Genomic DNA, 20,479 nt, shown 5'->3' on the forward strand with positions numbered 1-20,479 from the left:
CATTCTTTTTGCTGTTATTGACAAATATACATATAAAACATACATTTATATATTTATATGTTTATAGGTCTGACAATATATTATGTGCATACTATTTCATACAATTGCCTTTAAAATCAAACAAGAGAATAAGGGATAAAGATATGAATATAAACTACCATATTTTGCCATGTATTATGCACTCCAGTGTGTAAGGCACACCCCCGTTTTTGGCGCAAGCTTTCAGGACAAAAATCTTTCTTTTTTTTTAAGATTTTAAGTGGTTTATTTTAGGAAAAAAATCTTTCATTTAAATTTTTAAATTTATTCACTTCCCCAGTTATCCTCAATCAAATTGGGCCCTTCTGGTGCTGATTCCCAGGTGGGTGGGTTTGTGTATGTTCTAGGACCCTGTGGGTCTCTCCAACGAACTCTCCTGTGAGCCTGGGAGTTTCTCCTGCTGCCGCCTCAACCCCCACAGGTGTTCTCAATCAGAGGTTTGAGGCTTTATTTCCCCGCGCTGGAACCCTGGGTTATGGGGTCTGTCTCACTCCCCAGTTGTTCCTCCCGGTTTATCTGCACATGAACGTGGGACCTCCTGGTCTGTGAGGTTCCTCTCCACCCTGGCTGCCTGTCTCCGCCCCTCCTCCCAGTCTGGATGAATGTTTCTTCTTTAACTCCTTGGTTGTTGGACTTCCATACAGTTCAATTTTCTGGCAGTTCTGGTTGTTTTTTGTTTTTAAATTTGTTGTTGTCCTTCTTTTGGTTGTGTGAAGAGGTACAGTGTGTCTACCTACATCTCCAGCTTGGCCAGAAGTAATTTTTTAATTTATTTATATTTAGAAACAAAACCGATTATCGTATTCCAGGGTATTCTTTTGCATACGGATATCATTATTGCTTCCTACAGTTACACTTTTAATGCATAAACGTAAATTTAAAAAATTAAAAACATGTGTAAAGACACAGAATTAGTACTACCCATGGGTAGTGTACATCCTTACTTTTCCCTCAAAAATTGGGGCAAAAGAAGTGCTCATTATACACAGCAAAATGTGTTATCTTTTATAGTAACATAAGTACCTTTACCTGTGCTCATTGCTTCTCTTGTGGATTCAAATTACTCTCTGGGTCACTTGTTTTCAGCCTGAAGCGCTTCCTTTAGGAACTCCTGTTAGGCAGGAGTGCTAGCAACAAATTCTCTCAGTTTTTGTTTATTTGGCAACAGCTTTATTTCACCTTCACTTTTGGAAGATAAGTTTGCTGGACATGGGAGTTTAGGTTAGTAATTTCTTTCTTTACGTATTTTGAATATGTTGTGCTACTACTTTCTGGCCTACATTGTTTCTACTGAGAAGTTGGCTGTTATTCCTATGGAAGTGCTTCTGTAAGTGATGAATTATTACTTTTCTCTTGCTGTTTTTAAGATTTTCTTCTTGCTTTTAACTTTTGGCATTTTTACGATGCTATGTCTGTCTGTGGCTCTCTTTGACTTTATCTCGGAGTTTGTTGAGCTTCTTGGTTATGGTTTTTCAATAAATCTGGACCCCTTTCATTCATTATGCCTTCTAATATTTTTTCTTCTCCTTTCTCTTCTCTCTTTCTGGTCCTATCCTTCTGGTCCTCACAGCAGGGAGAAGGTCCATTAAGGCATCAGTGGTAAGTACAGTAGAAAAGGTACTATGGAGTGACTTCAGGCAAATTAGCTCACCTTTCTGTGTCCTCTTATTTAAAGTGAGGATAATAATGGCACCACTTTCATCATAGCATTATTGTGAAAGTTAAATGATTTAATGCATGTAAAGCATTTTGAACAATTTCTGACACAAAGTACTCTTTAATAGTAGATATTGTTATATATAAAAACAGAATAATGATTTCTAGAAAAAGCACGCAAAAATTATCTCCCCTCCATTACTTTCTGAAATTTAAGACAAATACTATTTATTTTTAGAGAGGGCGAAGGGAGAGAGAAAAAGAGGAAGAGAAACACTGATGTGGGAGATAAACACTGATGGGTTGCCTCTTGCGGGCCTCCACCTGGGCACCTGGCACACCACCCAGGCATGTGCCATGACCAGGAATCCAAGTGGTGACCCTTCACTTTGCAAGACGATGCCCAGTGCACTGAGCCATGCTGGCCAGGGCGCCCCTCTCCATGTCTTGTATTAGCTGTACAACGTGGTCCCTTTATGTTCTTTCAGATTCGTTAGTTGTATATTAGGTTGCTGTTTCACATACTGTATCTATTGTTTCACAATAGACTGAGACCACACTACTTTTTAAGGAATCTGAAACAGTATAATTTAAAAATTATTATTTGCCAGTCTTTGCAAAGAGAATGCCATATTCCAGAAAATGGGAAACTTGTCAGTTCCTATAGTAACACTGGCAGAGTGAGGTAAATGATTTTTTAAAAAATTTTTATTTATTTTTAGAGAGGGGAAGGGAAGGAGAAAGAGAGGGAGAGATACATCAATGTGTGATTGCCTCTTATGTGCCCCCTACTGGTGACCTGGTCTGTAACCCAGGCATGTGCCCTGAGTGGGAATTGAACCGGCAACTCTTTGGTTTGCAGTCCAGTGCTCAATCCACTGAGCCACACCAGCCAAGGCAGAGTGAAATAAATGATTTTAAAAATCTTTGCAGAATGTAGAGGCTCAAGATAAGCACAGAAGGCAATTCTGCCACGGATGGGGCACTAAAGCAAGCATGGATACAGCCTGAGAGGTGTCTCCATAGATCTCCTGGGGTTGGGGCCATTCAGCCCCAAAGGGCAAGCATGTCACCATCTACAACCAGGACAGGTGCCTATGGGGCCTCTCTGTTCTATGTGGCAGTGTCTCTTTCTTAACCCCAATTCAGATGCAGAAGGCAGAGCGTGCTCGTAGTAGGGGTGACAGATTCACCAAAGGAAAAATAGAGATTGATAGGAAAGGCCAGGGACATCCCAAAATATACATACTTTCCGTAAGAGGTATCTTTTAATACTAATTCTGGAGCTCTATACCAGCGTGTGGCCACATAGTCTGTATAAATGTCCCCAGGAGCTGCTAGCGTTCGTGCAAATCCAAAATCACAGAGTTTTGTAATTCCTGACTGGGATACCAAAATATTCTCAGGTTTTATATCCCGATGAATGATCTAAAAAACAAACAGGAGATGCAATACATTAAAATGAGGTTTCATTACCCAGAGAATCTCACAAAAGTTACACAGAGAAAATCTAGCTAATTAAGACAGTAAAGCTATTTTCTTACCACATGCAAAGAATTAACCCCACAATGCAAAAGCTAAAGTTATACATTTTCAATTCTTGCCCCATACATCATCTTGTAATGAAAGAAAATCAAGAAAACAAGTATAGACCATGGCTGGGTGGTGGTAGCTCAGTTGGTTAGAGCATCATCCTGATATGCCAAGGTTGTGGGTTTGATTCCCTGTCAGGGCACATAAAAGAATCAACAAATAAATGCATAAATAAGAGGAACAACAAATCTCTCTCTCTCTCAAAAAAAATGAAAAATTTAAAAAGAAAACAAGTATAATACTAAAAAGGTAAATCACATTCCTAAAAGGAAAAGTAAACAAAAGAACAGTGAAAAAAGTTGAACTTTTCCTTTAGCCCCATGTTACAGCCCAGGTACTGCCCTTTCTCATTTCCCTCACAGCTAAGCCTCTTGAAGTCATCATCGTTACTCATTCTCCACTTTATGTCCACTCACTCACTTCTCAAGGTAACGTAATCTGTTTTCTGCTGCAGTGTTCCGTTAAATGGCCTGAGCTAATGTCAACAACTTAATTGCTGCTACATCCAAAGAGATATCCCTCACCACATACCTTACTTAATATCTTAGTGTAAAAACATTGCCAACCACTTCTCCATAACTGATTTCTGGGACCTAAAACTCTCCCAGGCTCTTTCTGTCTCTGCTGCAATTCTTCTCTATCTGTCCCTGAAATGCAGGGCTCTGGTCTTAGGCTTTCTCTTCTCATAAGTCATGCTTCCTGAACAATCTCATCTGCTTATTTTTTATTTTTTGGACCACTTTTTTCACGTGGTTATGGGGACACCATACTCTCCTGGGCTTCTTCTCACCTATTGGCTACTCCATCTCAATCTCATCTACTTTTATAACTTTAGTAACAATCCATATGCTGATGATTTCCAAATTTCTATGTCTAATTTCTATTTCTAGATGTCGCTCTTGGTTTCCACAAGGACTGGAATTCCATAAGAAATCCCACTCAGCAGATCCAAAACTAAACGCATCATCTCCCCCAAACTTACTTGTGCTCGATAGTCCTTTAGTTCAGTGAATGGAACCAACAATGACCCATGTCTCGAGCCAGAAACCAAGGTATTTCTCTCCCCCATCTCCCATATACTTTTAACCTATCTCCTCCCCCCACCCCCCCCAGTTCTCAAGTACCCTCGGCTCTCTCAAATTACAACACTGATGGCTGGTCTCCCTGCATTCACTCTGCTCCCCTCCAATCCACTGTCTATAATGAAGTCACAGTACTATTTTAAAATCACATGTGATCATGTTACTTCTCTGTTTAACATCCTTCAAGGACTCCTTACCCTACACCACAAATTTGAAACTCTTTAAAATGGCTTGTAAAGCCTTGTGGGATTTGAACCCAGTTCACCTTCTCAACCTCTTTCCCTAGAATATTAGTTTCCCAATTTCCTAGAGTTTGTCTCATCTGTGCATTTGTTGATGCTGCTTCAACTGCCTGGCCAACTGTTTCCTCAGGTCTCAGCTTAGGTGTCCCTTCTGTTTGTTTTCACATCATCCTGTACTTCCCCTATCACAGTATTTGTTGTGCTATATTATTAGTTGCCTGTTTACTTGTTTGTGACTGCCACCAGGCTATAAGCTGCATGAGGGCAAGATGTAGCATGTTTTGCTTTGTATAATGCGCACTTTTTGTCTAAATATTTGAGGGAAACATAGGGATGTGCGTTATACATGGGAACTGGCGCTAAAGCATGGGTGCGCATCATACACGGCAAAATACGCTATGTCTTGCTTAAGTTATCTTCCCACTGTCCAGTACAGTGCCTGATACAAAGAAGACATTTTAAAACTTTGTCATCTGAATGAAGTATGTTGTCATCACTGGAAACGTGTCACAGCACAGGTAAAAATATTTCAGTGACAGAAATCTGGGCTCTTTCCTTGTTTACATAATTTACTGCTATGTCTTTGGGACTGGCTCTTGTTTTGCCTCAGTGTCCTTCCACAGATGGCCAAACTTCAACTTCGGGTACTGAGCCATGTTCAAGGTGCCGTCTGTACGGCTACATGGATCTATTTTTACTTCCACGATGTTTACTGAGTGGTTACTACCTGCCAGTGACTATTCCAAAATCCGAGGATGTAATGTGAAGGGAAGTAGACCCGAGCAAGCACATTAAGATAACACCGCACACATTGTGACCACCAGACACCCACCACCCTTCTCCTTGGTGCTCTGAACGGACAGCAGGAGGAGCCGTCCAGGCGAGGCCCTAATATTCTCACTCTTCAACAACTAACAGCACGACCACGTGCAGAACTGAGTTATCCTTGAGAACCACGCATTCTCTGATCCCAACTTTTAAAATTCTATGTTCTGACAACATCCTCCTCGGTCTTCCACGATCACAGTGAGACCTTCGTAAACAGAGTTTTTCTATTTGTTCAGGCCTCCTTTCACTTCTCTCATCAATGTTTCCAGAGGCCGGAAGTGAGATGTCCATACAAGGTTGGCAAAGCTCTAACATGGTGCTGAGAATCAAGGCCACGTGCAGAGCTGTGCACATGGCGGGAAAGACCCAAGGTGGCCCTAAACTCTCACCTGTGGCTGGCTTTAAGGCTCTCCACAAGCAGGACAGTAAGGCTGAGGCAGAGCTCTCAACCGCCTGCCTGAACGTCGAAGGCACGTCCCAACACACAGAAAGAGCCCTTCAGTAAACAAGGCTGAGAGATTTGTTGGTTTCCGGCATTTCAGTAAACCTGTGTCCAACCATTAGCTAACCGCTAAGGTAGCGGAGCAGAGATTTCACATATGAATACAGACTTCACAGCTTTAGTTCAGGAAAGTAACTAAACAAATAGCCACCCCAACAAACGGCAACAACAAACCCTGAGAGACAGGAAGCTGATTTGCAGCGTGAATACCACATTACAGTTATTCTAAGAAACGAGTGTGGCCCATACACAGGAAAGAAAAGCTGTCAATACGAAACTTTTCCTGAGGAAACCCAGACATTGAACTTACCAAAGACTCTGATCAGCTATTTTAAGTATGTTCAAAGCTAAAGGAAACCATGTCCAAAGAACGAAAGACAAGTATGAACACAATGTCTCACCAAATCAAGAACATTCATTAAAGAGAAAGAAATTATTAAAAAGAACTAAATATCAAGAAAGCAAAAAGAGCCCTCCCTGGGTGGCTCATTTCGCTGGGGCATCGTCCTGTGCACCAAAAGGTTGCAGGTTCAATCCCCAGTCGGGGCGTGGACAGGAAGCAACTGATGTTACTCGCTCACATCAATGTTTCTCTTTTTCTCTCCCTTCCTCTCTCTCTAAAAACAGGAAACATATCCTTGGGTAAGGATTATTTTTAAAGCAAAAAGACAACACACAGAATGAGAGAAAATATTTGCAAGTCATATATTTACCTGATAATCACCCAGTATCCAAACCATATCATATAAAGTACAGCTCAACAATAAAGATAACCCAATTTAAAAATAGGTGAAGGACTTAAATAAACATTTCTTCAAAGAAGATGTACAAATATGAACTTGCCTGTTCTGGAGATTTCATTTAAATGGCATTTACACTGTGTAGTCTTTTGCACCTGACAGGTTCCGTTTAACATAAGTTTTCAAGGTTCATTCATGTAGTAGCATGTGTCAGTACTCAATTTCTTCTCGTGGCTGAATAAATTCCACAGCATGGATCTACCTTAGTCATCAGACGCTATACACTTTAGTTGTCTATGCATTTGGCTATTATGAAAGTGCTACTATGAACACTCCTGTGCAGGTTCTTAGTGAATACGTGTTTTCAGTTCTCTTAGGCAGATGCCTAGGAGCAGAATTCCTGGGTCATATGGTGATTCTACATTCAACTTTTTGAGGAACTGCCACACGGTTTTCCATAGCAGCTACATCATTTTACACCAGCCGTATCTGAGGGTTCCAATCTCTCTACTTCCTTGCCAACATTTGTTGTGTTTTCTAGATTACAGCCAGCCTCGTGCATATGAGCAGTGTCTCAATTTTATTTTAATTTGCATTTCCATAATGACGAATGATACTGAGCATCATTTCATGTGCCATCAGCCATTTGTATATCTTCTGTGCAGAAATTTCTATTCAAGTCCTTTGCCCTTTTTTAAATTGGGTTGCCTTTTTATTTTGAGTTGTATTTTATGTATCCTGAATGCTAGATGCTCATCAGTTATAGTATGATTTGCAAATATTTTCTCCCATTCTTTAAGCCGTCTTTTTATTTTCTTGATGGTCCTTTGGTGCACAAAGTTTTTTAATTTTAATGACGAATTTGTCTATTTTGTTTTTGATTGCTTTTGGTGTTACATCTAAAGAACTATTGCTTAATACATGGTCATACAGGTTTTTACCTACGTTTTCTTCTAAGAGTTTTATAGTTTTAGCTCTTACATTAGGTCTTTGATCCATTTTGAGTTAATTTTGTATACTGTGTTAACTATCATTGTTTGGATTTAAACAACGAGTTTGACTCTCCTTTACTTAGTAGTGAAATGCTCCAGAACTACATAAAACTCCACTTAACAATCTGATTTACAATACCTCTGCTCTATGTGCTTGAATTTAAACAGCCATTTCGGAATAAAGTTTGAACTTCTATATCCTTTAATGGCCTCAGAGAGCCTGGTTCTAAATCACTTAGAGTTTCAATTTAATAACCTTTCCAACTGAATGTTACTCAATTAAATGCTAATGTCGATGTGAAAAAAAAATAAGCCAACAGCTTCCAGAAAGAGGATAAATAAAGATGTTTAAAGTAGACTGCAAGAGTGGGAATTCCCTATTTGCCCTAAAAATCAAATGAAAAGTGGAGTCCTTGATGGGATCCTGATTTTAATAAATGTAAAATCTGTAAAAAAAAATTAGGAACAATTGGCTAAATTTTAATACAAATTTGATATTAAATGATTTAGGGAATTATTGTTAGATGTGCAGATAACTAGATATGGTATAGATATGGTATAATGACTGTGAATTTGTATGAAAATATGCTTTTTTAAAGAGATATAGAGTGAAATACTTGGGGATAAAATGTCAGGTTGCCTATAACTTAAAATACTTCAAAATAGAGGAAAAAACAAAATAGAGGAAGCACATATGTCCAAATATTAACAACACATTAAAATATATTAAGTAATATTGAAATGTTAACAATATTATTCAAAGGATAATTCCTTGTTTGAAAGACTATGAGTTTAAAATCCAAAAGCAGAGTTAAGAAAATATGCAAAAATGACCTAAATTTAGGGAAGCAGAGCTTTGTAAAGTAGGAGGTGGGGTTGGAGCTAGGGAAGATTAACAGTCCTCAGTTATTAATCAGAATTACTTACAATTAATGAAGTTTACCAAAAATTGGATAAAATTGAATAAGCCCCATAAAGGTAGGAACCAAGTCTCTTGCTCAAGACTGCATCCTCGGCACCTAGTACAATGAACGTTTGTTACCAGAAAATGTTCAGTAAATACTTGTTGAATTAATAAATGAGGGAATAGCCACTTCTCCCCCATAAATGGCCAACTATTTTCATTTACACTCTGACTGCTTCTAAATGGTTCTGAAGAGGCTTATATTAATAACCAGATAAAAACTTTAAATTATGAAAACCAGTGAAATGAAAAAGATAAACTAGGTTCCTATAGTTAGTTACTGCAACTGAACGTTAAATTTCTGTTAGAGCTGCCTAGAAACCAATATAAAACATCTTTTCATTATTAGATAAAAGAAGGTAGATAAATACTTCCAGACGAAAAAGCTTTTGCTGTTACTGAGCTGTACCTGACCTCATGAATTCTTATTAGGGGGGGACACGGGGCGTCATGGCGGAAAGTGTCTCAGACGTTTCAGTTATGTAAAAACCCAATCACCTTAAATTTGGAGATACTAGGAAAATAACGGTTTCCTTTCTTGATTTTTGTCAACATGAAGATAGCCTTAAATCATCAAGGCCAGAATCCAGATATCCAGATAAAAAGCATAATATTTATTCTAATGAGCCACTGCCTTAATTCTCATTCTCATTCTGTGAGGTGAAGGACAGGGATAATTCTACTCCAGGTCCTAGATGAGAATAAGAAAACATGAGACTGTGGGGGCTTCTGTCTAGGCCTCTTTTCCTGCTGCCCCGCACACGCTCGCAGACGTTCTTCCATACTTGGGGCCGAGGGCCACCTTTCACTTTTCTCTGTCCCTTCAAGAGTAGCCCACCCTTACCTCTTCAACCACTGTCTCCAGGAGGAAGACTCCCAAATCTGTACATCCAGTTCTGACAACTTCTAAGGCCATGTTATACAATTGGTTAAGCACTGTTTTTACTTAAAAATTCTCATCGTCCCTTAAAATATATCAATACATCTGAAAGCAATTCCCCTTTCTAAAATCAGTTACTGCCAACAGCACCATAATTCCCCTGATCTCAAATTAAGTCTTGGCATTATCTTTGATTTCTCCCTCTGTTCGCATCCCTCTCATCTCTAAGTCATTCCCAAATCCTGTCATTTCTCTTTCACAGTCTTGCCATCCCCTCCCCACCCGCCACCGTGCTAGCCCGAGCCCTTACGACTTCATTTCTGGACGGTCACAGTAGCCCCTCCCCTGATCTCCCTGTCTCTCTCTGTACTTATTCTCCACTCATGCCAAAATAATGTTTTGTTTTTAACCCATTAAAGCAATACTGAAAACTTTCCGTGGTTTCCCAGTACCCTCAGGAAAAAGTCCAACTCTTCAGGATGATTTCAAGACCCTGAAAACCTCTCCCTAGGGCTCCTGTGCAATCTTATCTCCCTTTACCTGGTCTCTGGAAGTGTACGTATCACCGCTCTCTGAAATCCTCTGCCCAGGCTGGCCTCTATTCTCACAGTGGTGCCCTATCTGAATGTATTTCTTCTCCTAGTGAAATCATAGCTACAGTTCAAAATTGTACTTACTTTAGTTTTAGCTCTTCTTCGAAGATTTCTACTCCCAGTCTAGCCCATACTGGTATATCCCTTTATCCAAGAAACATTTTTAAAGTCTACGATAGACAAGGCAGTGTAGGAATACATACAACCTCACTATTCTTGACTCCCTCCCAGCACTATTACTGAGCACTTAAAATGTGCCTGACAAGGTGCTAAACACTTTATGCCTACCACCTAATTGGATCTTTACAAAAAAATCTGTGAAGTACAACAGTATCACTGCACAGGTGAAGGAAACGAGGCTCAGAGAGGTCAGACAACTTCCCTGGGGCCTAGAGTAATGGGTCTGCCGCCTTTCGTTGAGCAAGTTGTGAACTGCACAAGTGGTGTGTTTACCCACAGGTAAGTCGGTGGGTGAGAACCCAAGTAGTCTGATTCCACAGACTGGGTGCTCTTAACTTTCGCGTTATACCGCCTCCCACTGATCTCCCTGGCAAGGAAATTACAATCTGAATTCCAGTTGCTATCACAACCACACTTCTTCAAAGCAGCAAAATGTGATGCACTATTTGCAGGACAAAAAATTAGAAATTAGGATGTCTGAAAAAGTCTGGGATATATAGATGTTATAACTATACCACTTACTAATAAAACTACTTTTTGAGGCTTTTACTGTTATTTCCTGAATAACATCTAACATTTTGGAAAGTACAACTCATGGTGGGAACCAACTATCTCCATAAAAACCCGCTAAGCTAAATACATACTGGGCGATGCTAAAGGCAACACCAAAAGTCAGAAGAGTTGATCTTCTTTCCCTTCTGGACTTGTCATGAGTTAAACAAGGCTTTGTATCTCTCAGCTACTCTATTTCTCTTTTCTTCCCCTAAAAGCATCCACATTCACTTGCCATTCCCCTTGCCTAGTTTCCAGTTCCTCCTTAAACCTCCCTTCATTTGAGCCAGCATAACTTTCAACGTTTTTAATGTACTTTCTTTAATAAAAGATGCCCCAGCTGGCTCTATACCAAACTTATTAATACCTCCTTTAGCATCCCTATAATTGTCTGCCCTATAATTATAAATATTGTATGCTCAATATGTATTTTGGTTCTGCGACTAAATTGTAAGGTAGTGACCCTATTTTCAGGATGTCAATATTGAACAGAAAAAGAATTTTAACAACCTTAATATAAACAGAGGAATGTTTAAAGGGCACTTATCATTCATATGCATCCTATAGTTTGGCTTATCTGCAGCACTTACATTATTATTGTGAAGATACTCAATTGCTCGAATGATCTGGAAGAGGTATTTTTTAAGTCGTTTACTCTCTAGTCCATGACAATAATGTTGTAACTCATCTAATATTGTGTGGTCAATAAATTCAAACACCAAATGGATTTTCTTTTTCTGTCTAAACACTTCAATCAGATTGACCAAGTTTTCATGATGGAATTGCTATTGACAAAAGAAACAGAATTTTAATAAATTATTTCATACACAGTAACTTGTACACATAACACCTATATCATATTAAAAAGTAGAAATATTCTCAGCTTCATTTTCTCCATGCATTTCAACAGAAATTTCTCAACTGATTTGCTTACATTCCTATTTTAAGAAAATGTTTATTTCATAATTAATATTTATAGAACAAAGGGAAATGTACTGCTTTACTTTGTTAGCATTTGATTACTTATTAAAATAATTTAGAGTTAATGTACTATAATGCAACTTGGTATGCTAAGAGACGTCTTCCTAGTTTTTAATTTGATTTGTGGTTAAACTAAAAAAATTTTTTAATCCTCAACCGAGGCTATGTTTATTGATTTTAGAGAGAAGGGGTGAGAAGGAGAGGATGAGGGAGGGGAACAGAGAGACACACACACACACACACATGATCCCTTGCCTCCTGTACATACTCCTGGCTGGGGACCTGACCCACAACCTAGGTATGTGTCCTGAACTGGAATAAAACTCCCAACCCTTTAGTGCACAGGACAGCGGGACAAAGCTCCAAGCAACTGAGCCACCTGGCCAGGATGATTTGTGGTTAAATTTAACATCTGAAATTTAAAAGGTCCTTATGTTTTCAAATGAGCAGGGATTTCAATATTATTGAATATGTAATATGAATTTACATAAATTAATCATTCTCTGAGTTTGGTCCTAAACTCTTGAGAGTAAAATCTAAGTTCCAGGTATAACAAAAGATATCACACTGTAATAAAAGAGTATCAAATATCTAGAAACTTTTCAGATATATGAAATATCAACTAGTAGCCATAAAGACTTTTCAAAAATATACTTATTTGTGGGTACATTTTTGTTCTATTCTATTAGAATAAAATAATAGTCCATTATTCTACTAAACAGCATGACACCTTTTTAGACTGGAATTAATCACCATTAAAATAATTTCAAAATATCAAAAATGACATGTATCACCTTAGGAAACAAATGACATTTTAATATTTTACGCTGCTTGTTCTATTTTTGTAACACACTGATTTAATTATAACCAGCTCTCAAATTCTTAATTTAAAAAAAATACCAAAAATATCTATTCATTTGGCTAAAAATTAAGCAGTATATTTTCAATGTAGGATTCATGAAAAAACTATACTTTTATGAAAATTATTTACCTTCATTGCCATGGGACAATATCACTTTTTCTACTTATCTATTAATACAAAAACCAGTCCTTAAAACATGACTAATAGAAACACATGCCAAAATGCAATGCCAGATGCCTTTCCTATTTTGGCTCCCAATTCCCCTAGGGGGCCAGATGCCAGCGTGCTGCAGTGGCAACGTGCTGGCCGCAGCAAAGCCAAGTGACTGCTTTTGGACACTACAATAATAATCTTTTAACGAAGGAAAATTACAGCCTTCCTATCCAGTATTTATTCTAAAGGCAAAAGCAGTAAAGGGTTAAAGGGAGTTAAATACCATTAGGGAAGATCCACCGAGGGGTAAGGAATCAGGTTTACTCTCAAATAAATCAAGAAACTCCTAGAAATGCTCCATTACCCCTTTTCAAGAGGTTTACTCTTTTTCCCCTTCATTACTAGATAATTTTTATACAGATATTCTCACTAATCACTGTCACTTATTTAGTGAAATTCTAGAAGATAAAAATTTAGATCAAATTAAGTCATTACGACAATACTTTTAGACTAAGAATGTTAACTAATCCAAGAAATCTCTCTTGTGGAATTAAACTAAAAATTCTATAAGAAATAAACCAATACAAATAGTTAAGGTGTCTCAAAATAGTTTGTACAATAATTATAACAGTTAAGTACATTTTCAAATTCATCTCTGTGTTTTTGCCACATAATTGGCTTTTACAAATGGTTAAATAGCCCTGACCAGTGTGGCTCAGTTGGTTGAGTGTTGTCCTGACAAGGGAAGCGTCGCTGGTTCGATTCCTGGTCTGGGCACATGCCTGGGTTGCAGGTCGGTCCCCATTTGGGTCTTGTGTGAGAGGCAACCCATCGACGTTTCTCTCACACATCGATATTTCTCTCCCTCCCTTCCCCTCTGTCTAAAAATAAATAGATAAATAATTTAAAAATGGTTAAATAAAAAAATAATCAGTTTAAATGCAACAGAGTTGAAGAAAGGGAAAGATATTGCCTGGGAAAAGTTCTCCTTCTAATCCGATTTTCACTTAAGGTGCATTATCGTTTGCCTTACAGTATTACTATGCTTTAGGTCATCCGGGTAAGGACTGGTATCTTTCACAAAACTGTAACATCTTTACTGATTTTTGCTTTCCTTTTCATTGCCTAGAAATAGAGCAGTTCCTCCAATCCACAGATGCCTAATACATTTCTTCTATTTAGAAAGCAAAGTGATCCATCCTATCTAATATACTCTTACAAAGAGAATATTACTTTTGCATCGGATAAAAATGAGCAAGAAGAGTATCTGTTTTCATTACATAAAACATCTAGAATACATTGTCAAAGTTATAAACCTTAAAGCACCTAGATGAATTCCAATATATAAAATACATATATATTTAAATATTTTTAAATCACTAGTTTTGAACCCAATCCCCAAGGGACGTTAATGCTCCTGTCTTCACTCTCCTGACTGAGTTCTTTCCCCAGGGTCGACCTGCCACACCTACACAAAATCGTACCTTTTTTCCTGATCTCTCCTGATACTGTTCCCCATCTATAGGAGCCCACTGGTCCTCTCTACTTAAATGTACTCCCAGCACCTCAAATCCAACATTTCTAAAACTGCACTAGTTCCCAAACTATGTCTCTTTGAGGTCCTTCAAATTTCCCCCAATGACAGCATTCACCGAATCTCAGATACCTTTGACTTCCTCTGTTCCACTTCCTTCTACACTCTTTTGTGCCTTCTTTTGCAATATATTACTTTTACTTTCCATTCAAATTGCTGCATTCCCACTAGGGCCCTCACATTCACATATCCTGAGTTAAACTGTATCCCTGAATTAAACTCATATAACAGGCCTCCCTATTTTTACTCCCTGAGTTCTCCAAACTATTCTAAAAAATAGTGCCAGATTTACATTTATAGAATCTCTTTACTCTGCATTTAAAAAGTTCGTCCTCTTTGAAACTCAGATTTTAATTCTTTAGCCCAAAAGACAAGACTGCAAAACCTACCTCCAATTTACTTCTCTAATCCCACCTCTTTCTATTTCGGCACAGGAAATACTACAGGGAAATGTCTCTGCTCTTTGTCCTTTGTCCTGCGTGAGCCTCTCTGAGCCTATGCTGTTCCGTTAACCTGTAACACAACAGTTTCTCTCTCTCACGTAAATTCCACACATCATTCAAAGCCAAATTCACGCTCCAATTCTTCCAAGAAACCTTCCCTACCCAACACAGCTTTGTCTTAATCGCTTGGCATTTATCACGAACCCCTTCTTATTCAGTATTATTTTATATGCCCTGTCTTTCTGATTAAATAATTAAAGTCCTGAGAGCAGTTACTGTCTTTTACCTCATTTTAGTCTCGGCATCTGGCACAATGCCTCGCACAAAGCAGACACTTTTATTAGGCATTTTACCTGGATACTTCTGAATAATTATTTCCCAATATTTGGCATACCTTTTGTTACATAAGCACATGTATATTGTATCACTATAAAATTACAAAACGAAATTAGGTAGAGTACCACACTTGTTTTTCTATTACCTGTCTTAACACACATGTTAACTGAAATATTCCTTATATAATTTCCCCCCATAACTATTTCTCTTTTCACTTACGAACAGCAACTTAGGCAAAAGAAGCCAACCTTTAGGAACTTTATTTCTCTCATTGCAATTTTGTTGACAGATTTTTCTGGTTTCTCATAAAATATCTTAATGGCCACTATCTGCCCGGTGTCCTTATGTTTACACTTCATAACTGTTCCGTAACTTCCCTCTCCCACTTTTCCAAGGGTTTCATACATCTCCATTCTTAGGCCCGGCTTCTTCTTCATAGAAACAAAGAAAGGAAATGTTAAACATTTTAATTTTATTTATTCAAGCTGGATAATGCATTTCCACAATAAATCCATACTTTAAAACACAGAAACACAGGAAAAATAGGAATCGTTTCCACAGACACCGTTTGTCTTTGGAAACTGCCAGCTCGGCAGTAAGGTGTCCCTGTGGGGCCCGGGCCCTCACCAGAACTTCGGGAGCCTCCGTTGTCTCGGTTATTATCATCAACTCTAAGTTTTAAGATTCCTTCGCTACCTGTCAACATCCGTCATGGGGGCGAGGGTTGTTCTTCCCACTTCTTGTCACGCTTGTGTCAAATAGGAGGTTCCCGCAATAATGCAGTCGCCCACAGGTCAGTCCCCGAGACCCAAGAAAACCTCGGCACCGCCCGCTCCTCAAACCAAATGTCTTATGGTCCCAGACCGGTGTCGCGAGCCTCGCCGGCAGACGACCTCGTCAGGGCAGCCACCACCGCCTCAGCCCATTCTGTTGTCCGGCGGGTCCGGACCCGAGCAGTACAAGCCCTACTTAGGCAGCTGGCTCCACTGCGTCCGAGCCATCCGTTACCATGGCAACGGCACCGCCGGCCTCGCGCTTGCAGCCCACTGCGCAAGACCGGAACATAGGCCCGGCCTTCCTGACCCGGAAGGGAAAGTGAGAAACGAGGACGACCTCCGGGTGAGCGTGAAGTGGAAGTTCGCTTGGTGATGCGGCTAAGGATTAGTGGTTGCAAAACGCCCAAATTAGGACCTCCTCACAAAGCTGGTTTAGAGCGGAGGTGGGGGAGGATCGGCATCTAGACTGCAGTGGGAAGGACTGCAAATCCTCTACGGAAGGGGAACAGCTGCGCAGGTTTGTCCAAGCCGCCTTGCCTATGTCCCCAGGCCAGAGAACACCTGCCGCTTGTGCTCGGTCCTAAAAGGATGGATGGTGCATTAAGTACGTACTATGGACTTCTTGTAAAAGAAGACTTCCAAGCAAGCCTAGTGTAATTGTAGTTTTCTGAGTTACCTAGTTACGTTAATATTCCATAGGCCAGAGTTCGAGCTCAACAGTGCACTTTTCATCCTTAAACTGGGGAGAAGATGCTTCTTAAATCAAGAACCTTCCTCGAACACTTGCATTATGCTTTTAACTTTTTTCCAAGCTCATAGTAATCCTTTTTAAAAAACTTCCTTGCTATGTGTCAAAACTGTAAAACTCCCTCTTTGGAAAAGTAGCTAATTCAGTGGGTTCTGCTACACACTTAGATGGACATATAAGGGCTCAGAAAAAAAAAAAAAAAAAGCTGTTATCTAGTTGCTTAAGAACTACACTGGGTTCTGCAGGCGTTCCAGCCTCCCATGAATAACAAGGATATCATTTGAGCAAGTGCCCATGGAATGCCCTCTCTCATCGGGCTTTATTTTTTTTTGTAAAAAGCGTTAAATGTTAAAAGGCCAACTCTCACTTTCCCTAAATGAGAAAACATCATTAGTATCTAATAAATTCTAGTCCAGTTGGTCTCACTCTACCATGGACATTAAAATAACATCTGGTGAGTTTTTTTAAAAGGCCCTACCCCCAGAGATCCTAATTTAAATGATGGAACCAAGGAATTGGTATTTTAAAAACTTCCCAAGTGTTTCTACGCTGCTAAAGTCTGTTAAATATGTGGACTAGATATTTTCAAGGGGCAAAGCATGAATCAGGGTCCCTGCCCTCCGTGACCTCACAATCTAGAGCTACACTACAGTATATAATTACAACTTTAAAACTATCTACTGAACCATAGGCCCAAAACGGCATCACTTGTGCTAAAAAACCCATGATACCAAACCTACACTTAATACCGAATCTAATTGTTTTTTCAACCTCTCCCCAAAACAACCTAGACTAGAAAATTCCAGACTGGTTATCTGGAATTTCCTGGTCAACACGGATGAAGTCATCTATCACATGGGTCCTCTCCACCCCTCTAATGTAAAGAACAGGCAATTTGCATGATAAAAACCCTTTTCTCTTCCCCAGACCCCCAAGAAAGTTGTCCCTGCCCAAACATAATCCCTTCTGCTCTTTTGTTAATAGCTCCCTTGTCTCCCTTTCTTCCTACAAAACCTTTCATTTTGTAAAATTTAAGAGTGGCTTTATAGTTGCTAAACCAGATGTTGCCAAATTCATGAATGGCTTAATGAAGCCAATCAGATATTCAAATTTACTCTATTGATTTTGTTTTTTTAACACTACAAGTAGGTTATGGCAGGTCTGGTAACCACAACAGCCAATGATTCTTGCTTATACACTGGTCTTCTAAAGCTTTAATAAAACACCTTCACTGATTTTGTCAAAAATGTTATTTCATTTTAGAAAATCATCAACTGGGTTTCCAAAGCAATTATAAATTGCTAGATAAATGACAATGAATTTTTAAAAGTTTCTCTCTAGCATTTTACTGTGTGTAACCCTACCAGTGCATCTTCATCCTTAGCTGTTAGGAGGTTAGGGTTGCTATAGCAGGAAGGCAAAAGAGTTAAAAATAAGAATATTCAGCTTATGATTTCAAGAATCACATTTGTGGATGAACAACATGACCTATCAAGAGTTAAGCCTGGCGCCCTAGCTGGTGCAGCTCAGTGGAGTGAGCGTGGGCTGGGAAGCAATGGGTCGCCAGTTCAATTGCCAATCAAGGCACATGCCTGGGTTGTGGGCTAGGTCCCCATTGTGGGCTAGGTCCCCAGTAGGAGGTGTGCAACAGGCAACCGCACATTGATATTTCTCTCCCTCTCTTTCTCCTTCCCTTCCCCTCTCTCTAAAAATAAATACAATCTTAAAACAAAAAAAAGGCCGTTACCAAAAACAAAAGATAGAACTGAATTCTGGGTTTGAAGGAAGGGAGTGTTGATGTACAGAATTGAGTTTGAGCCAAAGTGATGACAATGCTGGAAAGCTAAATCTCAACGATGAAGAAAATGCTCTGGAAAAGTGGCAGCTTTACTACTCACTTCATACATTAGAATCAAAAGAAGATGTAAAGGGTTACATGAAATTCACTGTTGATTAGGGAGGTGGAAGAAGGCAAAGTAGGGAAACCTCTCAGATTGGATAAAAAGTAAAAGGGAGACTCAAATACTTCTTTTACATTGGTGAGTATAGCATAGTTAACATTTACAGTATATAAAGATGGCATGCAGATTTACAGTATACAAAGAAAACAATGAGGGATTCAGTAGTCTCATGTTCTAGGGGAGACTGTGCCCCAGGGGTCTGGAAAAAAGGGGATTACTCTGACATCCCAGATGTTATCATAGATGGGAAAAGACAATAGTCAAGCCTGGGTAGGACCTGACTACCTTCCATGACTCGCTTTTAGTTAGGAAGTTTTAATTTCAGACCATCCTAGGAGGCTACCTTAGGTCTCTGAAATTGTAAGGCCCGCCAGGCAGGCCTCCCGTGCTTGTCAGGTTTAGTGTGTGGCTCCTTTTTCATCCACAGAAGATACAGGAAAAGGGGAAAGTTACCCTCTCTGGTTCCATTTAACCATAGGCAGCTTGGGGCAATGCTAAGGTGCTCATTCTACCCTCCCATTCTGCTTTGGGCTGAAGAATTACCCTAATAGATATGAAATTGTTCCGAGTCCTCTACAAGGGTCAATACCTCTGATCACTACTGTGTGGGGGGCGGGGGCGCGTTTCTGGTGCAATTGACTTGGTAGTGGGGAAGACCTGAAGTGAGTTATCCAGCTTAGATATACAATCCTCGCTCATGTCTCTATGATGTCCCCCAGACCTGAATCACACTTTTAGGTTTCTTTGACAACCAACCCCCATCAATACGCTGCTCTCTGGAGCGCTCATCCCCACATTTCTTGACAAAGACAACAGTACCCCATCATAGCCGAATCCGTGGATTCTGACACAAATCCTCAAACGGGAGCAGACCCCTTGGGGAAAACAAACTGTGTCATCCCTAGGGAGTGTGAACAACGCTTGGACGATCTACACCATGCTTTGGTATTTGCCCAGAACTTCCAACCCTGGAAACCCCACTGCGATGCCCATGCAGGCTATTTGGTTCCCCTAAGGAAGCACATCACGGGTTTTTACTTTGTATGGGCCTCAGCATTAAACACCTCGCTCACTAGAAAATGTGGAGCGCTCATCACTTTTTCTTCCTCATGACCAGATTTGATAGGCCCTTGGACCAACCAGAGGGGAGTTTAAATCCAAATTATTTTCAGCTCCGTTTTAAAGACTTAAAGCAAAACAACCTTTGCTTTCCCTGACCTCTTCCACTTCTATTGCCCTTCCTGTTCGTGGCACCACATGTTTGGAAAACTAATAAGGGTGTTTGCCCGTCCTCAGTCCAGTCTACCTAACTACCAGTTTCATCTACCTGGTTGGGACTCAGACCCTGCGGACGCCCTCACGCGACCACTTCTACTCGCGTCATAAGAGGCACGTGGTTCTAGATAGTTCGCCACCTCCCCCTCAAGGGTGGATTGTTGACAACGCCGCCAGTGGTCACGTGGTCTTACGTCATCCCACCTCCTTTCCCTGAAATCTCTGGCCCCGCTTGCGTCCTTCTTTTCCCCACTCGGTCGGACCTAAGTTAGTGGGAGGGGGAGAGACAGGATGATGTTTGGTTTCGGTGTCTCTTAATCCACAATGTCTAGTCTGAACACAGAGAATACTAATTTTTCAATTACTTGCGGAAGCCAAAATAGATAAGGCCTTGCTGAAAGGCCCCCATAGGAGCTCTCATACGTTCCTGCCCATGTTTCTATCCCCCCTCCACTCTGTGGTACTGGCGGAGGGCGGAGGGATCTGGAGGCGGCGGAGGGAGACGTC

The 20,479-nt window shown here is 39.9% G+C and overlaps 1 protein-coding gene across 6 annotated transcripts in view; it reads right to left on the reverse strand.

The window, feature by feature from the left end:
- The window catches only part of CDKL3 (cyclin dependent kinase like 3), a 38,455-nt gene extending 22,226 nt beyond the window's left edge, over positions 1-16,229 (reverse strand). For all 6 annotated transcript variants that reach the window (XR_006653271.2, XM_045183838.2, XM_045183839.2 and 3 more), the window contains exons 1-4: positions 15,840-16,229; positions 15,461-15,643; positions 11,434-11,628; positions 2,945-3,123 (exon numbers count right to left, since the gene is read on the reverse strand). Coding sequence is in view for 5 of the 6 variants with exons in the window: in XM_045183838.2 (XP_045039773.2) it covers positions 2,945-3,123; positions 11,434-11,628; positions 15,461-15,643; positions 15,840-15,878 (596 nt within the window). In the remaining variant the exon portion in view is untranslated. The remainder of the gene's footprint in view (positions 1-2,944; positions 3,124-11,433; positions 11,629-15,460; positions 15,644-15,839) is intronic.
- Between the last annotated feature and the right edge of the window lie 4,250 nt (positions 16,230-20,479).

This window comes from Desmodus rotundus, chromosome 10 (genome assembly GCF_022682495.2).
Source record: "Desmodus rotundus isolate HL8 chromosome 10, HLdesRot8A.1, whole genome shotgun sequence".
Classification (NCBI taxonomy): Eukaryota; Metazoa; Chordata; class Mammalia; order Chiroptera; family Phyllostomidae; genus Desmodus; species Desmodus rotundus.